This window comes from Natator depressus, chromosome 1 (assembly GCF_965152275.1).
Source record: "Natator depressus isolate rNatDep1 chromosome 1, rNatDep2.hap1, whole genome shotgun sequence".
Lineage (NCBI taxonomy): Eukaryota > Metazoa > Chordata > Testudines > Cheloniidae > Natator > Natator depressus.
Window position 1 is genome coordinate 250,442,998 of NC_134234.1, and position 20,977 is coordinate 250,463,974.

Below are 20,977 nucleotides of genomic sequence, written 5' to 3' on the forward strand. Positions count from 1 at the left end.
ATCCCACTGAATTAAACCACACAACACCCCTGAAAAGTAGACAGCTATTTCCATCCCCACTTTACAGTTGGGTAAACATCTACTTGGAGCACATAATGATTGATGCCCTAGAAGATCACATATGCACAGTAGGCACTGGGGGGCGAACAATCTCAAATCTTCAGATCGCTGATGACATTGACAGCCTGGCAGGCAGCGAAGATGAACCTGCCAACCTTGTGAAATGATTGGATGAAACCACAGCAAAATATGGCATGGAAATCAGTGCAGAGAAAACCAAGCTGATGACAAACAAACGTGACGGGATCAGCTCATATATCATTGTCAGTGGACAAGAGCTGGGGACAGTGAAACAGTTCAAGTATTTGGAGGCAATCATCACTGATGAAGGAGCCAAGGCAGAAATTTGGGCAAGAACTGCACAAACAACAGCAGCAGTGGCAAAGCTAAAGCCAGAAAATTTGGAGTAATAAGAACATCTCTCTGCAATGCAAACTAAAACTGCTGCACGCATCGGTCACCTCCATTTTTCTGTATGCGTGCGAGACATTGACCCTTACGGCAGAACTTGAACAGAAAAATATGGGTAGTAGAAATGAGATACTTCCGTAAAATCCTGGGCATCTCCTACTTCGACCACGTCACTAATGAAGAGGTCCACAGTATCATCACCCAGTGCACTGGGTCATATGAAGACCTCCTGATGACTGTGAAGAAGCGCAAGCTGAAGTGGTATGGCCATGTAACAAGATCATCTGGCCTATCCAAGATCATCCTCCAAGGGACAGTACAGGGGAAGAGAAGAAGAGGTAGACAGAAGAAGAGATAGATTGACAACATAAAAGAGTGGACGGGAATGGACTTCGCAGAGATTCAAGCACTGACACACAACCATCAGCGGTGGAGACAATTGGTTGATTGCTCTTCAGTGATGGTGACCCAACGACCAATGCGGTTATGGGAGGGATGATGATGATGATGAAACTGAGGCATTGTGGTTAAGTGACTTGTCATGGCATGTCAGTGTGGGCAGTAGGAAGAGAACCCAGGATTCACAAACTTTAGGAGGCAAAGAAAGCTGGGACTTGCCACTTATTCTAATCCGTGTGCAAATGATGAGGAGGCATGGGAAATTCAGTAGAATCAAAGATGACCTTAAGAACAGGAGAAAAGAGCTGGAGGCTGGGTTAGTGCCAGAAGATTGGAGATCCTTCCAGAGTCAAGTTAGAGTGGGAAAAAGTAAAGACAGATATCTGAGTCCAACTGATGGATGTGTCTATAGTCCAGCGAGGGGAGGGTTTGGAATTCATGGAGTGTTTAAAGCCTTCTGTGATCAGAGACTCGTTGGTCTCCCCTTAGCAAACGGGATTCCAACCACCTGGGTTCAAAAATGTTAGTCCTTGTTAGGCTGGCTTTAACCTGGTTAGGAAGGGGAGAGGGGCAAAGATGACAGACACCCAAATTCTCGCATGAGCTTTGCTTACCGGAAAGAGGCTAGCTTTCTGAGCCAGAGATCATAATGCTGTGCCTATTGCCACTTTTCCTACTTCGAATCTGGTAGCTCTTTGTTGTCATTCTCTGGTAGTTAATTTAGTATCATGCCTCACCCCGAAGAGGAAGTCTGCCGAGAAGCAGTGGCAGAGGTCTGTGGCGTGACTCTGATGTGACTGGGGGAGTCAGCACAGAGACTGGGTTGCTGTCAGCAGCTGTGCGGTCCCCTTCATGCTCTGTAACTGCACAGAAATTGCTGCTGGGGCGGAGCAAACCACTGGGGTTTCACTGCAAGCTATTTTTCCTCTGACCGTTGCAGTGTAGGGAAGGCTGGAGGCAAAAAAAAAAAAAGACAGTTTTGGCTTGTGGATTTCTAAGTCTGAAGATTCAAACAACTGTTTACATGTAAATCTCCAAACCAACAAACACATTTAGGGGAAAAACCAAAGTGAAATCTATGGAAGTTCTTTCTTTTGCTCTTGCACAGGAAAGAACTCGTTATCCAAAAATCTGTAATATCCTAGCCAGTCTCTATCCCTTCAGGTGTACAGTGCAATGTTATGGAACTATACACGTATATGGAGGCCCACAGTTATTTGAACTGTTCTTTGATTCTGCTTTGATCTATAGCAGTGGTTCTCAAACTTTTGTACTGGTGACCCCTTTCACATAGGCAGCCTCTGAGTGTGACCCCCACCCCCATACATTAAAAACACTTGTTTATACATTTAACACCATTATAAATGCTGGAGGCATAGCGGGGTTTGAGGTGGAGGCTGACAGCTCGCAACCCCCCATGTAATACCCTCACGATCCCCTGAGGGGTCCTGAGCCCCAGTTTGAGAACCCCTGATCTATGGTATCTCAGAAAATGAATTTTTTGGCTCTAGTGAAAGGAGCAATGTGACCTAGAGCTTAGAGCAGTGGTTCCCAAACTTGTTCCGCACCTTGTGCAGGGAAAGCCCCTGGTGGGCCGGGCCGGTTTGTTTACCTGCCACGCCTGCAGGTTTGGCCGATCGCAGCTCCCAGTGGCCGCAGTTCGCTGCTCCAGGCCAATGGGAGCTGCTGGAAGCAGCGGCCAGTATGTCCCTCGGCCCGCATCACTTCCAGCAGCTCTCATTGACCTGGAGCAGCGAACCGCGGCCAGTGGGAGCCACGATCGGCTGAATCTGCGGACACGGCAGGTAAACAAACCAGCCTGGCCCACCAGGGGCTTTCCTTGCACAAGTGGCAGAACAAGTTTGGGAACCACTGGCTTAGAGAAAGGCACTGGGAGTCAGGACTCCTGGGTTCAGTTCCTGATAGTGTTACTGACTTATTGTGTAACCTTCATTATGTCACTTAACTGCTCTGTGTCTCCGTTTCCCCATCTGTAGAATGAAAATGAAAAGGCTTGCCCATCTCAGGGGTATTTTGAGGAGTGCTTTAATGCCTGTAAAACAGCTGGAGAGCTCTAGCTGAAATGTGTTATAGTAGTGCAAAGTATTAACAAATGACTGCCAATGTCAGAGAAGATTGGTGACTTAGTTTCTGTAGTGTAGACATAGCCTATGTCTGCACAGCTATGGCAGCATGGACCTAGTTTGATGCAGCATACATCCACAGTTTTTCCACTGGCTTGTATTTACTGAATGTTACAGCAACCTCAGAGCTGTTCTAACTCGTGGTCAGCTGACCACAGCCAGGTATGACCAGGATGTAAGGATGCCCCAGTTCCTTTTCCCAGAATCATGCCAAGAGTACAGGAGCTCCGTGCTACCAAGGAATTCTCCCACGCAGGGTGAATTCTCAGGGTGTTGAGCCACCAACTTTATGGCCATGATGAGTTGCACAAGCAGCCAGAATGGGAGTCAGGATCTGAAACCTGTAGCACCCTGTATATACTTTGAAAATAAATAAAGTATATCCTGTAAATCCTATTGTCTTTCTGGTAGAAATCAGGTATTTCTACATCTGATGACTCTTGAGATATCAGACCTTAAAATGATCACTAATCCTTTGCCAACATGGTATTATTGGTATCAGTCTGGGACAGAACACAGCAAGTCTGAGAGCAGTGGAATTGTCATCCTCTTAACAGCAACAATTCTGCTGGTGAGATCTTCTGCCAAACCCAAAAAGTCTTGCTGTAAATAAGATGAAGACACAGATCCACAAAGGTATTTAGGCCTAGATACCTTTTTGGAGCTGGGCCGAATTGAGATTGTCAATAATGACTTCTGGAAAGCACCACTACAATGCTCTCAACACCAAATCATTTCTTCTTTTGCTCTTCCCTTTGGTGGGCCTAAACTGCAAAATTCTGGCCTGGATTTTGAACCCCTGAAGATAGTGGGTGTTCAAATCTGCAGGGGTTTGTTTTTGTTCTGCTCATTCTGAGACTGGGGTCAGCTATGAAATTCTAGTTTGGGCTCAACTCACTCAAATTCAGAGGGAACTTGTGCTACAAGTTTGTTTTGGGCCCATCTTATGCTTAATTTCTTCATGAGGAAAAAATCGAAATTAAATCAGCATTTCCCAAACTTTTCAAAGCTGACAGGTTTCAGAGTAGCAGCCATGTTAGTCTGTATTCGCAAAAAGAAAAGGAGTACTTGTGGCACTTTAGAGACTAACCAATTTATTTGAGCATAAGCTTTCGTGAGCTACAGCTCACTTCATCGGATGCATCCGATGAAGTGAGCTGTAGCTCACGAAAGCTTATGCTCAGATAAATTTGTTAGTCTCTAAGGGGCCACAAGTACTCCTTTTCTTTTTTTAAAGCTGAGTTTCACGTAAATGAAACGAATAGCACCCCTTACAACTAGTGTTAAAGGTCTAGCCTACATGAGCAGTCACTCCAGGCAGATTGTGTTAGGGACAGCAGAATCAGGGGAGCAGTAGGGGCTAGCACCTCCACAATGGAAAAACTGGGGGTGACTACATTTTTGCCCCCCCATGGATTGTTCTGCTATATTCTGGGAACCAGTGTTCCTTGTAAACTGGCCATGTGTTGGGGGGCAGGGCACAGAGGTGAGAGTGGGACTGGATGGGATGGAATGGCCACTGCAGGCTCTGGGCTCAGGCTAGGAAGCGGGTAGGAATTTGATTGGGTCAGGCCCAGGAGCAACTACCCCTGTCAACAGATGCCAACTGCCAGGACCCCCTTTCTTAGCCTGGAGCTGGCTCCCCACTCCTGCGCAGAGCAACCACCCCCACTACCCTCAAAGCGAGCTTCTGCTGCCTTTAAATTGTGGAGATCTACATGATACTGGGTATGTCTACACTGCAATTAAAACCCCACAGCTAGCCTATGCCAGCTGACACAGGCTTGTGGGGCTCCAGCTAAGGGGCTGTTTAACTGTATGGTAGACATTTGGGCTTGAGCTGGAGTCCAGGCTCTAGGACCTTGCGAGGTAGGAAGGTCCCAGAGCTTCGGCTGCAGCCACAATTAACCAGCCCCTGGGGGTCACAGGGCTCAGGGTGTGTCAGACGGCACTGGCCAGCCACGGATATCTAATTGCAGTGTAGACATACCCACTGTGACAAATAGGACAATCTCCTGGATAAATCTGAAGGTTTGTTTTATACTTTTGGGGTCCATCGTATTTAAAATGCAATTGTTTATGTGTTATTGTGCATGTAACTCCTCTAGATGTGACTAATGTAAACCTTGGGAAATATTAGGAACTTCAAATGATTTTTTTGAAACAATGTGAACTTGTAAAATTAAGTGGATTTCTCAGGAAAACTCTGCTGGGGGGTATGCTAATATAACCCCTCTGGTTAGGCAAAGATCTCATCTGTTTGAAGCTTTGCCCTGGAGAGGGGACACCTTGTCTGGCTGATTACCTATTCCCAGTCTCTTCAAAGACCTCAAACTGGATAAAGGACTCACTCACAGATTCATAGGAGTTTTTGTTCTAAGCAAAGCGTGTTATGAATTTGAAACCATAGGAAAAGGGCTGCTCACCTTTCAGAGCCCACATCAGGGTTGGGGTGATCTCTGGTAAGTTTATCAGCATGCGTGTAGGTTCTTTATTGTTTTTAATAGGTTCTCTCTGTGATGCTTTTACCTTAAAAATAAAATCTGCTTGCTTAGAAAGAACTGTGTGGTAACTTAAAATTGTGGCAATTATACTGCATATCATCTGAAGGGAGAAGCGAAGCTGGCCTGCTTAGGGTACTCTTTAATGGGAAAAACACAGTGGTATTAAGGAACTGGTCAGCCTGGAAATACCCTGGTCAGAAGGAAAAGAGATGTGGGTATCCACCCCAGAGAGGTGATGGCTGAGGAGCCTGAACTGGCTATCCTGGCTAGACCACAGAGGGTGAATACAGTACAGTTGTCCTGAACTGACAAATATTTCTGTTTTACATGCTTTGAGCAGTGAAACAGTTAACTGGCATTTTAAAATATCATTGTTGGGGTCTGAATTAGCATTCATTGAAATAAATGGGACAGTTCACAACCCAGAGCTATTGTTTCAGGCTCTTTGCAAACTCAGATGAACATTGTTGCATCACTTATGCTCAGGCCACATTGTCAAGGTTTTCGTCACAATCATAACAGCTGCTATTGTTACTTTTTGGTTTTGAAATTAAAGCTGAGGCTCTGATGAACAAGTTAGAGGGTTTTCCACCCCACTCCCAGCTAGCTCCTGAACCTCAGTGGGAATATTCTGCAAAATGCTAAGTTAAGTACCTTTCACAATAAGCAACATGAAAAAAAAAATCAAAACACAATTCCAAGTGTTTATTATGTATTAAAAATACTGTAAATAAGCCATACAGTTCACTTCACAGTAACCTAAACAACTGTTAGAAACTTGAAAAGAAAAGTCAACAAAGAACAGTGCAGTTCAAAAAGTAACAACAAAATTATCTCAATGCAGTGCATCCGCCTCACTTATTAAGACTTACTTGACTTATTAGCAACTTCTCACTATGTACAGTGGGAACAGCATTACAAATAGCTGGGTATTTTATTCTTAAATATCGAAGGGAACTCCCTCTTTACCTCTGCTGTTCCCAGAAATTACCACTTGTGGGAGGTGCTAGTTCTATGAATCATTTTCTAATGCAGCCAAAGAGTTGGTTAAAATAGGGCATGCATTACACTCGCTGTAACGTGGGCTAGCAGATATCCCCATTTACAGAGCAGTCTGCACCAAGGCATAAGTACCTTTGAAAAACAACGTTTGAAAAGTAAACCTCAGAAAGAAAGGAAATCAGAAATCCTTTTCTAGGGTACAACCCCCCAGAAAGTTCCATGTTGGAGAGGTTCTTAGAGTGCTTGAAATTCTTTAATATTTGACAGTCATTCTGATTCTCAGCCAACCTGAGGCTTGCTCGTACTCCACTGAAGTCAATGACACACTCCCACCAACTCCAGTTGTACAGAATACAGTAATACTAATTAAAGTCACTATCACCTCAGAGGCAATCTTGAAAGGCATTTTATTTAGAAACAATTCTGTTGGTATCATTCTGAATCTTCTCTTCCTCCTCCTGTGGTATTATTAGCAGGCTTAGGCCTGGTCTACAGCTAAAACATACGTCAGTCAGGGGTGTGTCGCCCCTCCCCCATGCAGCAACCTAGGTATGCTGACAAAAAACCCCAGTTTGTGTGCTTACAGGAGAGGGGTTCTATTGGCATAGCTAAAGTCACTGGGGGAGGTGGTGTTCTTACACTGGCAGAACAACTCCTGTGTCCTTGTACGTTGCATCTACACTAGGGTGCTGTGCCGGCATAGGCAGTGGTGTTTTTAGTTCCTCTCCTCAGTCTTCCTCACTCAAAGCCCTGATCATCTCCACAGCAACTAACCGTGATACTACAAAAAGGAATTAGGACTTCAAGGGAAAGATTCTGACAATGTAAATAATCCCAAAATAACACGGCAAAACGTTATTGAGCCCTCTGGCAATGAATCACATCCTTCAATTCACATTCCTCTTCCCAGCCATGCTAATCTGTACATGGGGGTTTGGAGGTGCTGGGGAAAGGGGCATATGGGCACAAATATGTCTACTCTTTAGCAGTGCCATGGAACACCCCTCAGCAGCTCTCGTCTCACGTTTTTTGGAGAACTAGAGTCTGCAGGTGCCCTATACTTCTCCCCACTCCATGAGTTTTCCTGTGTGCGGTTATGTATGCATGGCAGTCAGAACTTGCTTCTTTCCCTACACGGTGGAATAAGCTGAAGAAACAGATGAGTTGCCTCAGGCCTAGTCTACATGTATTGGTTTTACCAGCATGAATATTTTGATTAAGGGTGTGTTTGTTTGGTTTTAAAACCGTAATACCACTAAAAGTCCTAGTGTGGATGCAGTTACAGCAGTATAAGATACCTTATGCCAATATAGCTACCCCCCTTCCACTAGGGGAATAGCTAACCCAGTATAAAGCACCTTTATATCAATATATCTATGGGTCTGTCTACACTACAGCCGCTACAGTGGCACAGCTCTGCATTGTAGCTGTGCCATCTTAGCATCATAGCGTAGATGTTTTCTACATCGACAGAAGGAGTTTTTCAGTCGATGGAGAGACGGATTAACTACAAGAGGCAGTAGTGAGGTCTCCAGAAGAATTCTTCCTTTGACCTAGCTGCATCTACCCGGGGAGTTAGGTCAACCTAATTATGTTGCACAGGGCACATTTTTCACAGCCCTGAGCAATCAAGGTAGGTCTGTCTAATTTTAAGTGTAGACCAGGCCAATATCTACGGTAGGGAGATTGTGCTGCTGTAACTATACCAGTATACTTAAAGCAGTACCACTTTCTAGTGTAGACTAGTCCTTAGTAATTTACCCTACTCACCCACCTATCCATCCGAACGCACAAAACTTTTAAAAATGAAACTAAACAGAAGAGAGATCCAGGAACTAAGCAGAACTGTCTCTAATTATGTGTCCTTGTTTTCTTTGGAGGTGTCAAAACACTGGGTATACAAAAGCTATTCTTTTAAATTCAATAACTGCACAGTTAGCACTGTTCACTTAAACTTTTTCATGTATCTTTTCTACTTTCATAAACAATCTATCCAGATCATTCCTTAGGTCATCTACCAAACTCCTCACAGACTCCATATTGTTCTCATTTGTTTCTATTTTCACTGAGTAAGCAACTAAACTATCTACTGCAGTTCTTATCATTTTCAAGTCAGATTCAACTTGATTGACAGAAGATCTTAATGTGTCTACAGAGCCTTCTACAGAAGACAGTTTTTCAAGATAGTCTTGAGATTGTGCTTGGCCCATCTGAGGCTTTTCTTGATCCAGCAAAGCACTAACTTGTTTCTGGATGTTATGAAGTGCATCAGCAGAGTCTGGTAGGTCACTCACACTTCTTCTCAGTTCATCAACATCATTGTATAATGAGAGCTGAGATTCACTAAGACTTTGCACAGTGTCTGTTATTGAACGTACATCACCATCTGAGGTACTACGCAGAGATGCAATGGCTTCCTCTAGAGTTGCTAGCTTTCTTTCATACGCTTCGTGCTTAGAAAGAAGTGATTCCATCTTTTCAGTCTGTTGAGCATCAGTAGAACTTAGAGACTGAAAATTGTCTTCTACACCTCTGAATCTGAATTCAAAGCCTTCCCTGTTCTTTTCCAGGGTTTCTAACACATTTTTGGAGAGTACATTTTCTTCCTGTTTGTTAAGGTTGGCTTTAATTTGCTGTAAATCTTCATCCAGTCTTTTAATCTCATCAGGGAGCTGCATAATGGATTCTTCAGCTTTAAGAACTTTCTCTTGAAAAGCTTTTAATGAAAGGTGTTCTGTGTCTGCAGTCTCTTTGAACTTCTCAAGTTCCTGTTTGAGGTTGACTAATGCTTTGATTTCAGTATAAACATCAGATTCCATGGACTCTATTGTACTTTTCAGAGACTCTATGGCCTTCTCTTTGGTTTTCATGGATGTTTGCATCTCATCAACAGCATCTTTCAGAGCCTTTAATTCATGTTTATACACATCTGTTTCTCCCAGTGAAGCCACCTTTGCTTTCATATCGTTGATTTCATTTTGGCTCCTTTTCTGGACTTCAGTGAATATGGCAATGTTATCGTTGATAGACCTGGTCAACTCTGTTAATCTTTCTTCCACAGTGTTTTCAAGTGACATGAAGTCTCGTTCTCTTGCATCCTTTACCACATGGATGCCATCAGACAGGTCTTTCAGGATTTCATTTTGTAGTTTTTGAAGAACCTCACTGATTCGATTTATTTCACTCTCCCCTTGTTTAACACTCTTCTCAGTAACTTCTTGTTTATGCTGAGCACTTTTCATCATGGATTCAAAACCTCCAAATGTGGCTTGAAGAGAATGCACCTAAAAACAGAAATCCACATATTTGCAACTTAAATTTTCATCTTATGTTAGTTGATGAGGATGTCGCTATCTACCTAATTTACTTATAACCCCCACTATTGTAGTATCTGAGCACCTCAGAATCTTTACTGTTCCCTCCCTCAAGCATTCTGGTGATGCTGGGAAGTACTATTATCAAATCGGAAACTGAGGCACAAAGAAACAAAAGCTTGGGCTACACTGGAAAGTTATACTGGCACAGAGGAGTTGGAGAGAGGTGTGAAAAAACACACCCCTGACCGACATAGTTACGGCTGACAAAACCCCCAGTATAGATGCAGGTATCTTAACAGTAGAATATTTCCAGCCAAGTGGCTACCGTTGTTCAGGGTGGTGGTGTTCCTACACTGGCAGAATAACTCCTTCCGTTGGTATAGGCTGCATCTATGCTAGGGGGCAATGCCAGCATAGATATGCCCAGCAGGGGATGCAGATGGAGCCCTATGCCCAGGGGCCGCACTGAAGAGCCAGTGTCCAATAGAGGGACCAGCGCTCATGGGGTGCAGCCTTCTGCTCCCCTCCTGACCCCGGCCCATCAGTGCAGACAGAGTCTGTGCAGGGAAAGTGGACAGACTGGTACTGAAAAAGGGTTGGGGTCAGGAGGAGAGCTTGTCCTGCACAGGCTCTCTCAGGAAGGGGAGCAGATGGGGCTCTGTGCCCTGGGGCTGTGCTGATGGGCCAGGGTCAGCAGAGGAGCTTCTCTGAAAAATTCCCAGGTCCTGAAAAAGCCAAAATTGAAGTGAAGTCTGTAAAACCCAAATAGTGGCTTTTTCAAAACTCAGAAATTCTTCTGAGAACATGAAGGGCTTTGCCTATTTGGTATGAGCTGATGGTCTCAGTCCAGCTCCCTGTCCAAATCACAGAAATTACCTCCACAGTTGGCACTGACTGGCACATTTGTTGACAGTCTCAGCTCAGAGGCCAAGGCATCACTGGGCATGAAGACTGAACTACCTCTCCCCCCTAGAATAAGGATCTAGGCATATGAATGGGAAAGCTTGCACGGCCATCGCCTGGCTGGTCCTGTTCTGCGGATAAACAGAATTTCAGGCTTTGGGTCTATGAAGGTGGCACGTTCCACAAGCACTAAATTCACACAATTTAAAAAACCCCCAAGTGATTTTAAAAACTCACACCGACTTCAGTGGGGATCCTGCACAAAAGAACTCTTACAGGTTTTGGCTGTGTGGCAGTGGTGAATAATGCATGCTACAGGAATCCTGGAGATGCTGTCTTGGCTCATTCCCTGCTACACATGTGGAGTGTGCATTAATCAGTACTGCCATGCGGTCTGTCAGGTTTATTGATTAGATAAGCAGCTTCAGACCTGGTTTCATTTTGTAAATAACATTATTAAATGGATGCACTTAAAAGAAAGTATCTTATTTTTAATTATAAAAGGCCAAGTCATGAGGTTTTCATTCAGCTCCCAAGCCTACAAACACTTCCCACGAGTTAGCTCATTAATTCAGTTACTAATGAATAAGTAAGTTATTCAGATACATGTCTGCAGGTTTGGATGCTCAGGTTGAGCCTCCCTTGGTTTCAATGGGAGTCTGAGCTGAGTAAGGACTGCAGGATTTGGCCAAAAGTCTTTTAATTTTGTTTTAAATGCAAACATTAAGTGATATACTGTTGATAGGTCCAAGTAATCCCCAAACTTTACAGGTGACCTGCAAAGGAAGCACGGTTTTACTATCCTTTTTTTCTTCAGGATGTATAGAGAAGGGGTAAAAGATTTCTCCCCATCCTCCAATTTTTTTCAAAGCCTACTAAATTTATTCCTTAGGGCTTGTCTTCACTACTGTGCTGCGCCGATGTAGCACGTCTGGTGAAGACACGCTACGTTGACAGGAGAGTGCTCTCCCGCAGATGTAATTACTCCACCTCAGCGAGAGGCAGAAGCTATGTCGGTGGGAGAGCATCTCCCACTGATATAAAGCATTGTGTACATCGCGCTAAGTCGATGTAATTTACGTCACCCGGGGGTGGTTTTTTCATACCCGAGCGATGTAAGTTACATCAACTTAAGCAGTAGTGTAGACAAGCCCTAAGAAACACCAGGTATAGTATCATAGCTATTTCTTGTTTTGCTGGAGCACCAAAGGGAGTTTTCTCAGCCTTCTGTTGAAGGGATAAGAATATTTGAATCTTTAACAAAGACAGTCTTTCTCCCAAACATTTGTCAGGTGTCTGAGGTAAATGGGTGTTAAAAAAAAGCAAAGTTTTAAATAGTTTGTTCAAAAATCAAATTCCCTCTCAATTGCTCAAGTTTCAATCTAATTTGATTATGTTATAATCTCACTGCTTCTCCAGTTGTTGAGGAAAAACAGAGTAGATAAGACCTGATATTTCTAATAGAAAAATAAGCAGGAAAAAACCCACTCTTGAATTCTACCTTGTCCATGCCCTAACTCCTTACCACAGTTGCCAACTTTCATGCGGTAAATAAGCACCCCGACTTTCACAATAAGCCAAAAATCAAGCTAATCCCATTTCAAAACTAAGCCAAAACAAGCCAATCCCTAAGAACCCCAATACTCTATGTGACTAGATCCCCCTGGCCTGCAGTCTGGGACCGTGGTGGGCCTGCTGTGTACTCCTGACTCTGTCCCCCACTTGCCCCTGCTTGCCGGGAGCCGATCAAAAAAAGAAGCAACAAGCTAAAAGCTGGCCAACAAGCAACTCACAAGCCAATTAAGCCAAAAACAAGCCCAATTTCTGCAGCTTTTTTGAGGGTTTGGCATATCTGCTCCTTACCCTTCTCGCCTCAAAAAAAAGTCCCAGGCCTCCTTCATATATCATAAAGAACCAAAAAGGGCGTAGGGGAGGGGAGAAGGGGGAGAGAATCCTTTCCTTTGCAGGCCACCTTTAAAACTTAAAGGAAAGATGATTACATTTTAAGCAGTTTGTACCCTGAAGGTCTTATATGAGACTAGAAAGAAATTAAATGGGAAAATGTGAATAATAATGTTACTCAAATTGCTATGTGGCAATGGTTATTAAATTGATAATGTGGTTCTCTCAGTAGTTACCGCCCAGTGGTCTTTCAGTCTGATTTTACCATATGCAGAGTTTTTCACTATAGAACTTTTTTCTGTATCTCTTTAAAGTTGTCATGTCAGACATCAGGTGTTTATAAGCCTTACATAGTGCAGGGAAACTATTGCTCACCTATCTCCTCCTGCAGACACAGCTGTAAAATTAAACTAATGTGCTAAATTCATCCTATTAACTAACCTGTCTCCAAATGTTATTGTTATCGGACCAGAGAATCTGGCTCTCTAATGTCACAATGTGCCAGGTCAGGCCTAAAGTGCCAGATGTGGCCAGTGGAGGATTCTCTGTAACTGGAAGTCTTTAAAACATGATTTGAGGACTTTGGTAACTCAGTCAGATGTTATGGGTCTATTACAGGAGTGGGTGGGAGAGGTTCTGTGACCTGCAGTGTGCAGGAGGTCAGACTAGATGATCATTATGGACCCTTCTGGACTTAAAGTCTGTGAGTCTATGAGACAGATCCCCACCCTCTTTCCTGACAGAGGGAGAAGGGTGTGTGTTGGGGCATGGTAGAATGGAGCTCTACTATGCCTGATTCTCCTCTTGTAATGACCCTGATGGACCATATGCCAAGTGATGTAAGTTGAAGCTGTTCCCCTGCACCTTTAACTTACTACAGGGCCACGTGGTTGAGGATCAGAGCTCTAATGTAAAATAGAATCAAGCCCAATATAGTCAAGATAGACCAATTTCTAATTTAATTAATCTTAATATGTACTCAGCCTATTTACTCTAAATGGCTTGCTGACCCCTACATGAGCCCTTTGCAAGAAAGGGATAAAACCCTAACTTCAAAATAACAGTTCACATTCATTATAAAAGAAGGGTTTAGAATGGCTTCCATTTGAGAAGAGACTAAAAAGATTAGGGCTGTTCAGTTTAGAAGAGAGATGACTAAGGGGGGACATCATAAATGTCTATAATGTCCATAAATGTCTATCATGAATGCTGTGGAAAAAGTGAATCAAGAGGTGTGTGTCTAGCTGTGCCCCCAAAGGCATGGATTTCAATCACAGTCTTTGAAAGGCTTAATATCATATATAAGACAGAAAAATATTCTTCTACTGACAACCAGTTTTCTCCTTTAAAAAGTCATGTTAACATGTCAAATAATCTTAGCTCCTCTGTAAATTGTGCTAAAATAATCTTTGCTCCTCTGTCAATTGTGCTATACTACAAAGACTAACTACAACTTTCCACATAATTTCCTTTCCCTTCCTACAGCTGATGTGAATAGCAGATGAGCTTATATAACTCTTACTTCTGACAATGGCTCTGTTTGGCAAAAGACCAAAGAGGGTGGAGGACGGAGTTCCCTCAAAGCAGCCTGAACTGGCAGTGCTATATAGGTATAGCACAGTATCCTACAGTGATATTAGGCCATGAATTGATCTCCTCCCTCCGCCTTTCATCCTTACATTAGAAATGCATGCCTAATGTTAGCCATCCCTGACACACAGGTAGGTGGAGTTTTATCTCCCTTTGGAACTAGAACATAGATATAAGAGCTGCAAAACTGGGTCAGACCATGGTCCATCTTGCCCAGTATCCTGTCTCCAACAGTGGCCTGTACCAGAGCTTCAGAGAGAGCGTACAGAACAGGGCAATTTTGGAGTGATCCACCCGTCTTCCACTCCTGACTTCTGGTAGTCAGGTTTAGGGTCACTCTGAGCATGGCTGCGTCCCTGACCATCTTGGCTAATAGCCATTGATGGACCTATCCTCTATGAATGCACCCAGTTCTTTTTTTAACCCAGTTATACTTTTCACCATCAGAGCATCCCAAGGCAATGAGTCCCACAGGTTAGCTGTGTGAAAAAAGTACTTCCTCTTGTATTAAACCTGCTCCAATTAATTTCATCAGGTGACCCCTGGTTTTTGTAGTGTGGGAAAGGGTAAATAACACTTCTTTATTCACTTTTTCCACAGCATTCATGATTTTTTAGATCTTTATCAGATCACCCCTTAGTCACCTCTTTTCTAAACTGAGCAGCCCTAATCTTCTCTCCTTGTATGTTCCAAACCCTTGGTCATCTTTGTTACCCTCCTTTGAATCTTTTCTAGTTCCACTATATCCTTTTTGAGATGGGGAAACCACAACTGGACACAGTATTCAAGGTGTAGACACACTTTGGATAGCTAATTATTTAAAACATCATTTGTGCGCCTCTCTCTCAGAGCCTGGTATTAACTTGTGATTTTGGCCACAGCATTCCAGAGATGAAGGGAGCACATTTTACACATCCCTATGCTTGGTAGGCCTCAAGACAAATTAAGGCTGGGATTTTCAAAGGGACCTAAGGGAACTAGAAACCCAAATCCCATAGATTTTGAAAATCCCAATCTAAATATTCAAACTAGTAGAGTGATGCTGATATTTCCAATAACCTCAGCCTTCCCTTTGATAAGCAAGGGAAGAATAAAAGAGACACTGCCTGGTGTTACAGCACCTGAATTCGAATTGCTCTCTTTCAGAAAAAGCTCTCCTTAAAAATGTCTTGTTGCTACAGAACAAAATATTAGCCCTGGGAAATGATGGCTGTAACAGGCTGCTCAAGAGAGAAATGATAGTATGATTACGTCTAGGAACTTAGGCGTGATCTACACTATAAAGTTAGGCCGTGTCTACACTGCCACTTTACAGCGCTGCACCTGTCTTGCTCAGGGGTGTGAAAAAACACCCCCCTGAGCGCTGCAAGTTTCAGCACTGTAAAGTGCCAATGTAGATAGTGCACTGGCACTGGGAGCCGCACTCCCAGCACTGGTAGCTACTCCCCTCGTGGAGGTGGTGTTTTTTGTTGTTGTTTTTTAATAAAGCCGTGGCAGCGCTTTAACGTGGCTAGTAAAGACATGCCCTGCAGTCAGCTTTACTACATTGCTCAGGCTGTGAAAAATTTCACACCTTATGCAGTGTAGTTAAGCCAACCTAAGGCCCGCTGTACACACCACTAGGTTGACGGAAGAACCCTTTCCATCCCTACAGAGTTTAAGCTACAGTGACACCACTGCAGCATTTCTAATGTAGACATAAAGAACTCTACTTTCAGTGAGTGCTTGATGAGAGAGGGATGGTATGTGTGGAAGGAAAACTAAAACTTCAGTGTTGCACTATCTTGGCTCGCTCTCTTTTGTGCTCACACAGAACACACTCACAGCAGCCAGCTCCTGCCTGTTGAGTAAGTAGAGGACAGAAATTGATCTGAATTGTGTGCCTACGAGTTTCACAGATCAGGACTCCTCTTAGTTTAAATCCCTTGTCAGCTATTAGAGGACAAATAGGCTTGTGGTGATGGCACTGGACTGGAACTCAAGAGATCTGGCTTCTGTTCTTGGCTCTGCCATAGGCTGTCTGTGAGATCTTGGCCAAATCACATAATCTGGCTGAGCCACAGCATCCAATCTGTGAAATGGAGAAAACAATACTTTCCTTCTTCACAAGGATGCTGCAAATCTGATTCACTAGAGTCTGTGAGTTGCTCAGGTACTGAAGTGATGAGTGCCATAGAAAATACAATAAATAATTATATAACTACCTAAGTTCTTATACTGAGGCTATGTATTATATTCCTATGTCATACATGCCAAGCTTTTGATCCCAGTATCTCCCTTCCCCCATATATCTTTAAACAAATATTAGGCAAATTAAAATGTTGTGCCTGTCACGTTCGTCAGTACCATGTGAACTTGAAATCCAGCCAGCATGAAAAACTGAGTTCTACAATCACATATGCATTGTAGGTGTTTTTCTTTCCCCCGCTGCTGTGTAAAAGACCCACACAAACAAACAAGAAACTGACCAACTAAACCCCCTATCCTGCACACTGACCCACTTGGACAGATTCTTCACCTACATGGAAACCCCTGATCCCCATGGATCAGCTTACAGTTCAAGGCCCTACTGATCACACAGGGGAAACAGTGAAACTGAATGACTATACACAGGGTGCTCTCAGATGTACAAAACCCGCAAACTGAAAAAACAGACATTTTTTCTCTGATCTATTTCAGTTATAATAATCTCAGGTGTTACTGTATGTAACACTTCCTAACAGAAGTGCGATTTTTATTTTAAGTTGACAGTATTTCTAACATTTTTTTAAAAAGTGAAATATTTTAAGCCATCCTGAAAGGTGTGGGAAGTGCATTGCACTGCCATGCCTGAAGCCCTAGCCTAGAAGCGGATTCCGTTTGAGCAAAAATAGCATCCTCCAGTTTCAAGGAAAAGGGTACCTCTCTGATCAATTGGGCCACACACTTCACTGACTACTTCATTACACTCCTGTGGACATCAGCTGCCATAGAAGTTGCTGGTCTCATCCTCTTGGCTAGAGATAATGTAGGAATTTGGCAGACACTGTAAGCAGCGAGGGTGCAGCCAATCAGCAGTTCTGGTGCTACCGCTATTGCTTTTTAAAACAGGTGGGATTTTTGCTTTTCATAGTGTGCAGCAAATTCGACTGCCACTGAAAACTGCAGGAAAATAAGGGCGATGCATAGTCAAAAACAGTGACAGGGTGAAAGCAAAACATGCTCTGCTGCTATCTATGGTGTAGGAATATCCAAGATTACTTCGATATAACTCAGGGGTGTGAATAAGCCACCCTCTTGAGCAACATAGGTTACACTAACCTGAGTGCCAGTGTAGACAACGCTAGGTTGGCAGGAGAGCTGCTCTGCTCCCGACACAGCTACTGCCTGGGGGGGGGGGGGGGGGGAGGGTGGATTTATTAGGGCTAGTCTACACTGGCAATGCTAAAAAACTGCCACAGCAGCGCTTTAATGTGGCTTGTGTGGTGGCGGCGCTCAGCGCTGGGAGAGAGCTCTCCCAGCGCTCTAAAAAAAACCCCACCCCCACGAAGGGCAACGCTCCCAGCGCTGGTGCACCGTCTACACTGGCGCTTTAGGGGCGCTTCAACTTGCTGTGCTCAGGGGGGTGTTTTTTCACACCCGTGTATAAGCGCGTTGCAGCGCTGTAGAGAGCCAGTGTAGAGAAGCCCTCAGCCAGGAGAGCGCTCCCCAAGGGCACAGAGCGTCTTCACCGGACGCAGCCCTTCTCCTGGGGACGAGCCCTTTGTCTGCTCCTGCCGAGCGCCGGCACCGCCTTGCCTCCAGGCTTGGCCTCTCTCAGCGCCGTCACGCCACGCGCTCCCTCTGCCTTCACAGCAATGGAGTCGCCGGAGTTTGGGGAGCCCTGGGAAACTTTGCGAGCGCCTCCCCTGCCCGCCAGTGGAGGGGTTGGCGGGTGGACAGAGAGAAACCACCCACCTCCTTGCCCTTACCTTCTGCGCGACCCCCTCCAGGGCGCGGGCCAGCTCCTCCCGCTGCCGCGCCGAGCCCTCGTGGCGCAGGCTGAGCTGGCCAAGCTGCCCGCGGAGCTGCTGCACGCCCCAGCCCGAGAACGCGGCGGCTGCCACCAGAGCCAGGGAGAAGAGAAGGTTCAAAGCCCTGCCCAGGCTGCAGGCGGACGGGCGGCCTCCCGCCGCTTTGCTCCCCTTGGCGGGAGCCGCCGCCGCCTGCTGCTGCTTCTTTGCCACGTCATCCGCGCCGCCGGAGTGGGACTGGGCCCCCTTCTCCGAGCCCGCCGAGCCGCTGCCCTTGCTGCTCCGCTGTCTGGCGGCGGACATGCCGGCTGGGAGGGCGGGCGGCGCAGCTGCTGCCCAGCGAAAGAGGCCGGCGGCGCTTTAGGCGGGTTAATCAGCGCGGGCTCCGCGGGAAGGGCTCAGCGCTGCGGGACCGAGACGCTCTCGCTCCCCATTCAGTCCGGGCAGAGGCTATGGGGTAGGAGGGTGGGGTGGCTCCAGCCACAGGAGCCGGGGCTTCCCCGCCCCGCTGCACACCCAGCGCCGCCTCCCTAGCCCGGCGAGAAGGGGGAGCTGCCACGCACACCGAGAGGAACCAACCCAGCTCCATTCCCCAGCGAGCCCTTACGGGGGAGCCATGCAGTTAGGGTGACCAGATAGCAAAGATGAAAAATTGGGATGGAGTGTGGGGGGTAATCGGCGCCTATATAAGAAAACCCCCCAAATACCGGGACTGTACTTATGAACTTGGGACATCCAGTCAAACTACATGCAGTGCTGTGGAGAGGAGAGACTAGCAGCCCTTGCCTCTGTGGCATTTTCTGTTTGAAGGCTACTAACCAAACTATAGGCAAGGGAGCCACACCTACAGTTAAGGCCCTGTCTACACTGACAAGTTTCTGTGCAGTAAACCAGCTTTCTGCATTGTAACTCCCGAGGTGTACACACTGCCAAGCCACTTAGTGCACAGAAACTGCACAGTTGCAGCGCTTTAAAAAAACCACCCCGACAAGAGGCGTACGGCTTTCTGCGCCGGAGGTACAACGCCACCGTGCCAGTGTAGACACCCTGGTCGATTACAGCGCTGCGACTGGCTTACTGGAGGTATCCCACAGTGCCTGTTCTCATCTCTCTGGTCATTGGTTTGAACTCTGCTGCCCTGTCCTCAGGTGACCAACCGTCATCCCCACCCTGTACATTCATTTGCAAATTTGAAAGTCCCCTTCCTGTTTGCTTGGTGATGCGTTCAGTGGTCCCAGCGCATCTTTTCAGGTGGCCATGCCTGTTCCACGCACCAGGCGATCTCCCACTTGGAGCAATGCGAGCTGCTGGACCTGGTCAGCATTTGGGGAGAGGAGACTGTCCAGTCCCAGCTGCGCTCCAGCTGTAGGAATTATGATACCTATGGCAGATTTCACGATGCATGACAGAAAGGGGCCATGACCGGAACACACTGTAGTGCAGGGTCAAAGTGAAGGACCTGCGGAACGCCTAGCACAAGGCACGGGAGGCAAACTGCCGCTCTGGTGCTGCACCCCCGAGCTCCCGGTTCTACAAAGAGCTCGATGCAATACTCGGCGGCGACCCCACCTCCACTGCGAAGGCCACTGTGAATACTTCAATGGCTCGCGTGCCACTCAAGAGTGGACCGAGCCAGGAGGAGGAAATCTTGGATGAGAATGTGGAGGGGGACCCAGAGGCAAAGGACAGCTCGGAGGTCAGAGATGCATGCAGCTAGGGGCTCTTTTCTACCCCAGAGGAGGCTAGCCAGTCACAGCTGTTGGATGTTGGTGAAGCACAAACAGGAGAGGAGGCTCCTGGTAAGTGGATTTGATTTTGGGAATCGCTGAAGAGAGTTGTTGGGTGCAGAAGGCATAGGTGCAGACTTCCCCGCTTTCCCCTGGGTGCTCAACCCCTCCCCCCCACACACACACACTCTGCCCCCGGCCCCACCTCTTCCCCGCCCCCATTCCAACCCCTTCCCCAAAGTCCCCACCCCAACTCCACCCTTTCCCTGCCCCTATTCTGACTCCTTCCACAAATCCCCGCCCTGGCCCTGCTACTTCCCCACCTCCTCCCCTGAGCGCGTCATGTTCCCGCTCTTCCCCTTCCCTCCCAGCACGCCACCAAACAACTGTTTGGTGGCGGCCAGGGGGAAGCGCTGGAAGGTAGGCAGAGGAGCAGGGACAAGGCGTGCTCGATGTGGGGAGGACTCCCACTACAATCAACACCCATGCCTCTGCAGGTTGGCCCTGCTGAAGTACAGTACCTGCTGCATTGTACTCCAAAGGAGAAAGTTGGATATGATCTCTGGACATACATAAATCTTTAGCCGCCCCGGGACCACACCTCCTCCTGGGACCTTCCCTTCCCCCATCCCCCTCACTGCTGATGGTTTTTTGTTTGACTCTCTCCTCCGGTTGTTGTTTTTTAATAAAAGAATTGTGTTGATTTGAAAGCAATCTCTATTCTCTTAATTGAAAGCAAACAGAGCCCTGCAAAGCAAGAGCAAATTATGTTAAAATTTCATATTGCATTGTCTGCACCAATCACAATCATCTCCTAGCATTGCAAGCACTCCTAGCATAGCAACATAGCAACTATTAGTGGCTTTCAGCTTCAAATTGCTGCTTCAAGGCATCCCTGATCCTTATGGTCCCGTGCTCCCCCCCCTCTAATAGCCCTGGTCTCTGGCTGTTCAAACTCAGCCTCCAGGCATTGAGCCTCTGCGGTTCAGCCCTGAGAGAAGCTTTCACCCTTCCCTTCACAAATAC

At 46.0% G+C, this 20,977-nt stretch overlaps 1 protein-coding gene across 1 annotated transcript; it reads right to left on the reverse strand.

Moving 5' to 3' along the window:
• Nucleotides 1–6,240: 6,240 nt before the first annotated feature.
• Nucleotides 6,241–18,690, reverse strand: CKAP4 (cytoskeleton associated protein 4). The gene is made up of 2 exons (XM_074949792.1): nt 18,183–18,690; nt 6,241–9,804 (listed from the first exon to the last, which is right to left on the reverse strand). The coding sequence occupies exons 1-2, from the start codon at nt 18,525–18,527 to the stop codon at nt 8,470–8,472; spliced, it is 1,680 nt and encodes a 559-aa protein (XP_074805893.1). The 5' UTR covers nt 18,528–18,690; the 3' UTR covers nt 6,241–8,469.
• Between the last annotated feature and the right edge of the window lie 2,287 nt (nt 18,691–20,977).

Coding starts and splice junctions, on each gene's coding strand:
- CKAP4 (XM_074949792.1), bottom strand. CDS start 18,527: ATGTCCGCCGCCAGACAGCGGAGCAGCAAGGGCAGCGGCTCGGCGGGC. Junction 9,805..18,182: donor TGGAGGGGGTCGCGCAGAAG/GTAAGGGCAAGG, acceptor TTCTGTTTTTAG/GTGCATTCTCTTCAAGCCAC.